Here is an 11,339-nt window from a genome sequence, read left to right on the forward strand (position 1 = left end):
AGGTGTCTCCTGGAGTGCAGCAGACTGCTTTATATACTATATTTTCTATTAAGGAATTTCTAGTGAATTTTTTCCAGTTTAATTTCTTCACCATCTCACTACTGTTTTGAAAAGACTGTTTCTCTTACTTTCATTGTTGGACCATTTAAAGAATATTATAGGTGGAAAATTTGCATACCTAGGCTTGCACATTTGTAAGCTCTGTTCATATAATACCTGGAAATGTCTGTCTTTTTCTAAACTGACTGCACGTTGTTCCCTAAAGAATTTGAAACAAAGCCTTCTTATTGCCAAATGTACATCTGTTTTATAAACACATAAAAATTTCCCAGTCAAACATTACCACAATGCTTTCCATCCATTAAGTGCCATTAAATTTTTAATACTTGGTTCTTTCTGCTATAAAGATGTAAGATTTTGGGGGTCCTAGAAAAATAGTGTTATCATCCGAAAGCACACTTATGTTGACTGTTCCACTAGACTGTTTTATTTTTCACCTCCCTGGGGGAATCTTTCATCTTGCTTAACTTTGCCAGTTAGGACTGGATACATTGTATGCATCAGTTTTCATAAGCTTGATTGGAAGAGTAGTGAGATTGAGGTAAACTGCACATGAACGTATGTTTTTATTGCGAACATAAAATTCCTTGTTTCTAGAGAGTTAAGTCCAGAAGAAGAGACTTCTAAAACAACTTGGAGAGCACTGCGTATATGCTTAGTTGATTCTGAGAGTGTGATAAAGGATTACTGAGGTAGCTGGATACAAAAATTCGGTGTGGGAATGGAAGATGATAGTTTTCTCTGTGTTACTAATGCAACTGTTCTTTCAATACTGTGTTTGGTTTTGGAACATAAGCTGTAAAGGAAGCATGGAAAAAATTGGATATGCCTCAGTAAAAACGAGCACTGTATGACTTGGAGGCAGTCTGATCAGTCTGCTGTACAGGAAGGAATTCTGAAATACACGCTTTAACAAAAAAATTATTAGATGAAGGCATAGCAAAAAATAGTGGTTGGAAATGGAAATGAGTGATGGACAATGTGAGAGACATTGCTGTTCAGTTTATGAAGGGCTGTTTTAGATTCCTTGTACTTTGGAATATGTGTTAAGTTTAGATGTCTTTTAATCCTCAGCTGTGTGTGCATGCGCTTGTATGATAAACAGTATGTGAAAGTACAGAAACACTTCAAATCAACTTGATGTTTTTCTTTCATATTATCTGTGTGTACTAAATCAAGATTTTTAAGATAACATACTCTAAACACTAACTACAGAGACTTTTGAAAAAACTTGAAGCTATAGATTTGATGATTGTATTTTTAATACTAGGTTTGGAGCAAATACGGAAGACTTTAGCAGTAGCGAATATTGATCTGGAACCAAATCTAGTAGACCCCCAGCTCAGAGCAGCACTTCAGTGGCTGGCAGCTTCTGAAACAGAGGTGTCCAATCTTCACTTTCATGACACTGCTACAAGGGAATTTGCCTTCGTAAGTACTTGGGTTTGATGGGTGGTGGGGAAGAATTAGCTTCATTTCTATTTGCTGTGGTACACCAGCTGCTCCTACTTTATTTGCCACTCATTAATAGTGAGATACCACTGTTGAGGTAAATCATTCTTTAAACCATGAGATGTCAAAGTTGAACAGCCGGTCTAGCATATACCATACATAAACCAGCATTAATCAAAGATGAGTTAACTTGTGAAATAAGTTGTTTTCCTTGTTTTACTCCAAATAGGATACAATTACAGCATTTTTGTTTAGTGAAAAACACATTTCTCCCCCCCCAGCATTTTTTAACTTAGTATTTAATGACATATAAATTGAATCTGAGAACTTTGTCATGCAAATGAATTTCTAGCTTAATATGTTCTGCCTCAGGTTTTTTTACTAGCAAATGCATGTTTCCTTATCAGAAAAAAATTAGATTCTAATTAAATATTACATATGTTTTTATTCTGGAAGGAACTACAACCAAAGCTATTACAAAAGAAGGTTCAATTTAATTTTTAGGTGCCTTTATTTGGCTTTATAGGTGGAATTGAATATGTGACCAAAGAGAAAGCAGAAGTTTAAAGAATTAGGCTTTAGCAATTTGGGGAGGGTCAGTATTTTGGTACGTGTACTAACCTGAGTATTTCCATCACAAACATAGAGAAACATCTTATTCCTATAAATCATAAAAATTATTCCTTTGTGGCTCCACACCAAACTGCACATGACATGACAATATGGCATTTATTGCATTTGACCTATTTTTTTTTTTAAATCTTCTACTATGGAGTTATTTTAACATTACCTGGATACTGAAAGGCTAACTTAAAAGATACATAGGTATTGCCTCTAATGATGAGGTCAATAGGAATGATAAATTATCAAAAGACTCTTATTTTGTGGCCTGGTAATGAAATGTTAATGTAATGCCATTAGTGTGTTTTTAGTAAATAAGAACTGCGCTCACAGCCCAGAAAGCCAATTATATCCTGGGCTGCATCAAAAGGAGTGTGACCAGCAGGTCGAAGGAGGTGATCCTGCCCCTCTACTCTGCTCTTGTGAGACCTCACTTTGGAGTATTGTGTGCAGTTCTGGTGTCCTCAACATAAAAAGGACATGGAACTGTTGGAACAAGTCCAGAGAAGGGCCACGAGGATGATCAGGGGACTGGAGCACCTCCCCTATGAAGACACAATGAGAAAGTTGGGGCTGTTCAGCCTGGAGAAGAGAAGGCTGCGTGGAGACCTCATAGCAGCCTTCCAGTATCTGAAGGGGGCCTTAAGGATGCTGGGGAGAGACCCTCTATTAGGGACAGTAGTGATAGGACAAGGGGTAATGAGTTTAAACTTAAACAGGGGAAGTTCAGATTAAATATAAGTAAGAAGTTCTTTCCTGTTAGGGTGGTTAGGCACTGGAATGGGTTGCCCAGGGAGGTTGTGAATGCTCCACCCCTGGCAGTGTTCAAGGCCAGGTTAGACAGAACCTTGGGTGATATGATTTAGCGTAAGGTGTCCCTGCCCATGGCAGGTGGGTTGGAACTAGATGATCTTAAGGTCCTTTCCAACCCTAACCATCCTATGATTCTATGATAAGGAAGGTAAAGCTTGTTCTTGGTTCCGAAATTTAGCCTTGAGTCTTCAACTTGGTCCTTTCCAAAGATCAGATCATCGTTTCTGGAGAAAAGGGAAGTGATTGGGAAGCAGAGGTCAGTATGACAAAACAGACTCCCAAACTTAGATTAGTGTGTGCACCTGTGGTGCTTAGTCACCATAGACTTGTGTTAAAGAGTGTGAAAAGTGCCTAGAGGTCAGTCCAGATCATACCTGGGCTGAACTTTCTTAGGAGTGGCTTCTCCCTTTCTAGCCCGGAAGAATAATGCTGGCTATGCTGGCTTTGTTTTTCTTTTGCCTATATATGTGCTATATGTATTTGATCTCAAGAGTAGGAAGTCTTGCATTCTTATTTAAAATAACTCAAAATTGGGAAATGTGTTTTGGGCAAGTTGAAATTTATACTCTGTGCTCCTTTTCTGGAGGCTGTTATGTTTGATTTAGAATTATTTCAGAAATATGTTTTGTTGTAAATAAGTTCTAGCAGAGTGAAGTTCATGCTTTCATAAACTTGAATTTTAGTTTTGAGAATACTTTTCTCCATTTCTGTTTTTATTTGAAATTTCTGGTTTCGTGCTTGTGTTCATTTGTTCCTTTCCTGTTGCATTTTGTAAATGTCTTAACATGAAGAAGAAAATACTTCACTTTTCTATTATCACATGCCTGCTCAGCATTCTCTGAAGTTCTTTTGATGTAAATGGGTTTGGTTTAGTGGCTACACTCATTCTGACCTCATGAGTTCATTTTACAGTCTTTTGGAGATCGATTAATCTATTTCATGCTTGTCATATGTGAATTGCAGCATTGCAAATACTTGGGCGAAATAGTGGTGGGACCCACAAGTGTTAGTAGTAATCTCCTTTGTGTGTGTGTATGAGAGACTGACCTGTATCTTACACTGCAACATAACATGTAGGACAAAAAACAGATGGCAGGTGGCTCTTTTTTTTTATTTTTTTTCTTGAGTCTCTCATTCTTCTGCCAGCTGTGTCTTAGTAGAATTCAAAACTATGATGCTACTGTTTGACCCAGTGCCTGAAGATAAGCAGGAAAGATGTTACTAGGTGATTGTGTATCTGAACGCCACTGTATCTGCTTTCATATACTGAGATAAGCGTTGTAGGAAAATAGCAGTGTCTATTATTTATGCACTCCTAAAAAATTATAATATTTTTGTACTTCTGTCATAAATAGATATTGAGCTGACACATAAGGATAAAACAGAAGAACTTCAAGCACGTAGTAGTCATGCTATCCTGAGAATGTTACAATAGTTAATTGATTCATTTAGGTTTATGGATTAATTTTTAGTTCTCCAAATGCATTATGTTAAAATGAATTGGAATCTTGTTGTTCCCTGCCCTTCCGGGTGGCAGGGAAAGATAACCTGGATTTTATTCCATCCCATTTCCTAATTAGAATCATCTCTGACCCAAATTGAGGATTTTATGTTGGGAATAGTCATTCAGTTCTGTCACTTGTGAAGGTAGACAAGCACCTCCAGAGGGCACTGCAGCCCAGCAGAAAACTGAACTGACCTCGATTTACTTGTTTCTCTCCAGCGATGGGGTTTTGGTCATCTCATAGGTACTTTAGTAAGTACCTCAGTTACGTGGGGAGCAGACCTGGGCTTTAGATCACGTTGAAAACAGTAACTTTCACTGAAAGCAGTTAGTGGGTTCTAGAAGGGAGGAAAGGCTTGTGTTGGCTGATTGATAAGGCAAAAATACCCCTAGCATGTATTGGGCAAAGTACTGCTTGCTGCAAGTGGGTATGAACTCTTACTTAAGGATACATGTTATTCTCAGCAAGACAGAAGGAAGAACTTACCTACCTATGTATGAAACAAAAAAAAAAAGCTAGAACAAGGAACCAGTAAATTAGAAACTTCTTTGGGAAGCCTGGCAGGGTGGATATGTAAGTGTCCAGATTAAAAAAACATATATATGCAGTTTTTAATCAGACCTTATCTAGATGTTTTAGGATTTCTGGTGTCTGTTTTGAGTAAACCCCAGTATTTCATTTGTCAGTAAGAAACAGATTGGTCAGCTAAAAAAATAGTAGGAATGAACTTTGAACTCCAAATTAAAATATAAGGATTCGTAAAGCCAGATGCCAGCTCTGTCATCTGACCATGATGGTATCTTCTTCTTTGGACAGAAGTTTTATACTGTATTTGCTGAAGAAGGTCTTTGGACATTAGCTAGACTTGCATCTGGCATAAGAAAAATGGCTATTCTTCTATAACCAACTACTGACAAAATTGCCTGCTTTATTCTTTAAAACTTACTTTTTGTGCTCTGTTCTCAAATTCACAAAAATAACTACAGATTTGAGTCTCCTTTTATATAGAAAACGTGTTTTTGTCACTCAAGAAAAGTGTTCAGGATACATTGTACTCAAGATTAGAGAGAATCTTTTTTGTTCATCCAAGTTAATTGTTTGCTCAAAACATTAGTTGTTTTATGCATGTTTTCATGTCCACATTTTTGTCAGCTGCCTTATTGCAGCCGCAACATTGCGGAAGTGAAAAGGCAAACAGAGATTGTCTTCCTTTTCACTTTTTTAATGGAATTTCATATTGCAACCTAATAGATCTCCTAGAATCATAGGATGGTTAGGGTTGGAAAGGACCTTGAGATCATCTAGTTCCAACCCCCCTGCCATGGGCAGGAATTCCTCACCCTGGACCATGTCACCCAAGGCCCTGTCCAGCCTGGCCTTGAACACTGCCAGGGATGGAGCAATTACCAGTTCTTTGGAGTACCCATTCCTGTGGCTCACCACCCTCACAGTAAAGAACTTCTTACTTATATCTAACCTGAACTTCCCCTGTTTAAGTTTAGACTCATTACCCCTTGTCCTATCACTACAGTCCCTAATGAAGAGTCCCTCCCCAGCAGCCTTGTAGGCCCCCTTCAGATACTGGAAGGCTGCTATGAGGTCTCCACGCAGCCTTCTCTTCTCCAGGCGGAACAGCCCCAACTTTCTCATTGTGTCTTCATAGGGGAGGTGCTCCAGTCCCCTGATCATCCTCGTGGCCCTCCTCTGGACTTGTTCCAACAGTTCCATGTCCTTTTTATGTTGAGGACACCAGAACTGCACGCAATACTGCAAGTGAGGTCTCACGAGAGCAGAGGGGCAGGATCACCTCCTTCAACCTGCTGGTCATGCAGCCTTTTGATGCAGCCCAGGATACGGTTGGCTTTCTGGCCTGTGAGCACACACTGAAGCCAGCTTGTGTTCATTTTCTCATCGTCCAGCACCCCTTCACTGAAGGTTGTTTATGACAGTTTTTAAACTTAATGCATAGCATGTCATGGTAGGGACTATAAAGGGCAATAAAATTCTACAGTTCCAAAGGATAAGTAGGATGTCTAAATTTTGTTCGTTAAATGGAACACTGGCATTTGTCCAGAAAGGTACAGAGAATAGTTTGTTTGTGTGGATGTTGTTGGAGTTTTGTTTTGTTGTTGTTGTTGTTGTTGTTTATTTATATATGTTTTTTAACTAAAAGGGTTTTTTTACTCCTAGGCAAATTTGCAAATTCATCCTCATCTTATGGTAGACTTTCTTCCATATAAAGCTGAACTTGACAAATAAGCAAAGGAAGATTTTATTTTTTTTTTCCTTGGATCCTGGGAGAAAAAATGTTTTCAGCTACACTGATCTCTGCTCCCAAGTGGTAGTTTAACTCAACCCTCACCTTTTCCTCTTCCTCAAGATGTTATAATTTCCCAACCCTGAAGACACTGTTTTCATTGAGGGTAGCATCTGTGTCACCCAAACCACACTATATGTTATGAAAGGAAAATCCACATCCTTTTATTAAGACTGAGTTTTGTCTTTTTATATGTGCACTATTGGCATGGGAGGGGTGGCAAATGTCTTAATCTTGTGTTCAGAATTTCCTGTTTTCTGCAGTCTTGATGAACCACAGACCTCATACCTGTGGCACCACATCATTTGAAAATGTTGCTCCCTCCAGAAGAAAATTTTGTGAAAACTGCCCTAAAGAAAGATTCTTGCGGAAGTTTTTGTTTTCGTAGATGTGGGAATAATGATTAACTCATTACAACTGATGTCTTCTGAGCTAACGTTTCAAGAATAACTTGTGTAACTGTTAATCAGGATGTGCTGGTCAAAATATTTTGCTTTGTGTTCCCCTGTCTCCCCTTTAGCTTTCCAGAAGACTGCGAGAAAGAGATTGGAAAGTTGGAGATCTCTTGCAAGCTGTGCTGAAATATTGTGAAATGATAGAGAAGGCGTCTGATGGAGAGCAAGCTCCAAATAAGTCTTTGGTTGGATGGCTTCTGGAAAACATCTGAAAACTCCAAAGATGTACCAGTCTTCACTTCATTCCTCTTTTGAAAGGAGACAGGAAGAACACAGAGATGTAAAGTATAATTCAGCTAATAAATGTTCAAGTAATTGTCAGCATTCAAAAGGCATTGAGGTGAAAGTCCAAATAGCTGTGCTGTGCTTTGTAATACTGTGCACATGGTATCTTTATTCAGTCCATAATCAGTGTTGTCTACCCATGCATAACTTGTATTTACTGCTGTGTTCAGAACCTTGAAATATTTATGAAAAAAATCCCTTGTCTATGATAGTAGTTCAGAGGACGCAGTCTTTGAGACATGATATTCAGGATTCCTGATGTGCCAGGCTAGCTCTTTTTCCCACTTGTATGTGTGCTATATTCACAGTGGGACTAGGAGCGCTGGTGTTCTGCAAGAATCTGGTCTGGAATACTTTGCTGCAGACAGTGGAAAAAATCACCAACATTGGCCAGGTGTTATGTGCCCAAGGACACCATTGCCAGGAAGAAAATGACCTGCCCAGATAGCCTCTTAATACAGCCTGGCTTCGTATAAAGTTTAATTTTATGTGAAGATGTGTGAGTCTGCTCTGAAACTGTTGAGGTGCAAATACGTGTTCCCTGTTGTTGACTACTATAAAGCTTGTAACTTCTGGTAGAAGGGCAGAGTGGGTTGCTGAGCATAGTTTCATACATAACTCTTCAGCGAGGTTCCTGAAGCTTGCCAGTCAAGTTTAAATTGCTAAATTTCTTACTGCAGCTTTTTGTCTGCAAGAGCTTTCATGACATTGATTCTGTGTTGAAGAATTTGTATATTGGCCTCTCACGTAGATATGTTAAAAGTAGCAGAAACTTCTGAGGATTTTAGCTGTCTTTTTTGACTAGTCTAATTCTTTATTTCTTAGCCTCCGTATATGAATTTTCTTTGCAGTAATAAAGAGAATTCTGTTACTCAGTGAACACTTAGGTGTTTAGCAAAGAAAGCTGATTAAAACAGAAAGGGGAAATATCTTGCAAATAGCTTTCTCTCAACTACCTTCACTGAATTTTTTTTAAGGCGCTTTAAAATCAAGTCTTTTTAGCAGTCTAATCTGGTTTTCTCAGCAGTGCTGCTGACTTGCCTTTCTCTCTGAAGGGAAATCTGGACCTTTACATATCCTGTGGTTTGCAAATGCTTTTTGGGTTTTGCTTTGTTTTGTTGTTTTTTTTTTAATACATCCTTTGAGAGAAGAAGGCACGTGCTGGTAATTGCAAGGTTTCCATGTCAAAACTCGTATCACTTGAAAGAAATTCATGGAGTCTTACTTATTTTGGATGAACAGAAGCATCTTAATAGCATTTTTGTAGGAAAATATGATGTTGATGGTGCACAACCTTGTGATCTGAAGCAAGGAGAGATAATATCTCTAAATCTACTCATGAGATTTAATGGCACATGTACAATTCTGATTTCCCATCTGCCAGATCACTATGAGGTGTCACAATGGTAAACTCAGGAGCACTCTCCTTGCAATATCTTTGTGATTCAGGAAGGCATTCCACTGGTCTTTTTATGGACACTTGCCTGGTTTTAGGCCTCATTTGTCATGGATTTCTGCCTTGGATCTCACAAAGTTCACCTTTCTCACAAAGTTGAAGATTTTTAGTGGTTTTGTATATGCACATACACATATGCTTATACATGTATGTGTGTGTATCTGTATGTATATGAGATATCACCAAAATGAACTTATAATGTAAATTTTTACCACTAATTTAAAATTCTGTTATGTTCATTATTACCTCACTTCATATATCATTTCACGGATTGAAAGCTCTACGTATGCCATCTGACAAAAAGACAAAAAACCATTGCAAGGTCTTTTGTCTTGTTATAGCTAATATAATGCCAAGTGTCAGGAATTGGTTTTCTCTATAGCCCAAAGCGGTTTAGGGGGAAGAAGCCATCTTAATTCTTGCATTTGGAAGATGGGGCTGATAACACATATTTTTGAAAAGGTGTACAAAAGTTGTTAGGATCTACCCCCCTCTTCCTTCCTTGGTTTTTAAGGTTGACTTTCAGTGTTGTTTCAGTCAAAATTTGGAAACCAGACTCTGGCTGTAACTTCTGCCCTTTAATGCAGAAATACTGTACTTGTACAAATTTACCATATAATTCAATTATCAGGAAAATAAAAAAGCAGTGCCTCAGGACTAAATTTTGCTCTGGGTTTTGGACCCTTGCATTCTCACCAAGTGGAATTTCAGGACATGAGGATACAGTAGTACTAGTACAGTGTTTGTGTATATGTCCAAAACCAGAGAAAGATCCTGAAGGCCGTGCAGATGTACAAAGCCGTACGTTAGAAAAAAGCCCCAACAAAAGAACACCACAGGAACACCCATTTTTTAACTGATTCATACAATGTGTTGGATTTTATAAACTTGGTGAAGTGGTTTTTCTTTTTAATTCTCTGGAGAACAGCAGCAGATTGTGTGATCCCCAGAACTTAGAACTGTTCAAAAAGTGAAGTAGGCAATAACTGTATTAAAAATAATTTTTATAAATGGAATCTTGTTTTCAGACTGGATCAAATATATCACATCAGTTAGTGTTATATGAAGGAAGAAATTGATTTATTAGCCTCTGAGGGAGGTGGCATAGTTTCCAAATTTACATGGGAAAAACGTGTTAGAAAATACTTTTTATTTTTTCATTAAACCAAACCAGTTTTCTCTAAAAATTGTTTAAAGCTTGTTCTGGGTGGTTTGACTTTTCTCCTTGGGTGTCAAAATTGGGAGAGTGTTAAACTAGCCTGGCAAAATTGTTATAATTTTGTAATTTTAATAATTTTTGGGAAACCTTATTCTGGCTGTATCTAGCTGGTGCTGTCTGCCATATTAGTGTGGAAGCTGGTTTTTTTGCTAATGCGAGTCTTAAATTATGCTATTACTGAGTTCATTTAAAACTCCTGACCACAAATACAGAAATGTAAATGAAAAGTGTAAAAATATGAAGGACCACATTTTGGTCCATTTAAACCAGACAACCGTGCTTTGTAAACGAATGTAGGAAGGTAGAGTTTGTTTCATCTTGCATTTTTTCTGTATGGGAAACCTGACCTCATAATTCAATTTTTAAGTTGAGGGAAATGTATACAATGGTGTTCTGGTTCCAGAAGACACTCTGTTGCAAGCACTTCATAAATACATTCGGTGTTCTGAAAAATGGAAGTGTTCAGATGAGCTGAGAGATTCTGTAGAAAAAGCACTTTGAAATTAGTCCCTCTAGAAATTAACAATTGAAAGTGGCCATATTTAAAACAGGTTTAAGCATTCAGAACATAAATAATACATAAATAATATGTACATAAATAATACAGAAGTATGCATAAAGCCTTAAAATAAAACCCAAACAAAACTCAGACCTAGATGCTAAAATTAAAGAGTATTTGCTGTCTCAAAGTAAGAATGTGAAGAAGTAGCTAAGACAATGTACTTAAATGCCATTTGTGTAGTATCTTTGTTCTTAAGTTTTAAAAGATTGTGTAAGGTTTTTTAAAAACAACCAAAACCAAAATCTCAGCAGCCCACATTCCGAGGCTAATGAGGTCTCTCAAAAATGGTATCAGATTTTAAATGTTTCATTTTCTAATGTATCTTTGCCTGGGACCTTTTCTATAAAGAGACACTTACGGTTGGAGATGGGAACACAGTAAGTAGTAAACACTGTCACCAGCACAACCCCCTGTAGTTTTACACAATTGATTTACAAGATTCAGGAATGATTTCAATGTAAGAATTTTGATTTTTCAGCAAGAGCCACTACTGTCGAGCGTTTGCTGTACTTGAGCTCTGAAGACGCAAGTACAGAGCCCAGCCACTGTAGTCACTTTATTTTGTACCATCTTTGTACATTCCTGTTGTATAGC

The 11,339-nt window shown here is 37.8% G+C and overlaps 1 protein-coding gene across 3 annotated transcripts in view; it reads left to right on the forward strand.

Moving 5' to 3' along the window:
- AKAP11 (A-kinase anchoring protein 11) overlaps positions 1-8,456 on the forward strand; it is a 42,940-nt gene extending 34,484 nt beyond the window's left edge. For all 3 annotated transcript variants that reach the window (XM_057409712.1, XM_057409713.1, XM_057409714.1), the window contains 2 exons: positions 1,331-1,491; positions 7,289-8,456. In XM_057409712.1, the coding sequence (XP_057265695.1) occupies positions 1,331-1,491; positions 7,289-7,435 (308 nt within the window). In that variant the 3' untranslated portion in view covers positions 7,436-8,456. The remainder of the gene's footprint in view (positions 1-1,330; positions 1,492-7,288) is intronic.
- The last annotated feature ends 2,883 nt before the right edge of the window (positions 8,457-11,339 follow it).

This window comes from Pezoporus wallicus, unplaced genomic scaffold, assembly GCF_028554395.1.
Source record: "Pezoporus wallicus isolate ANWC-B61680 ecotype Strahan unplaced genomic scaffold, APGP_CSIRO_Pwel_v1 contig_2543, whole genome shotgun sequence".
In the NCBI taxonomy this organism is placed as follows: domain Eukaryota; kingdom Metazoa; phylum Chordata; class Aves; order Psittaciformes; family Psittacidae; genus Pezoporus; species Pezoporus wallicus.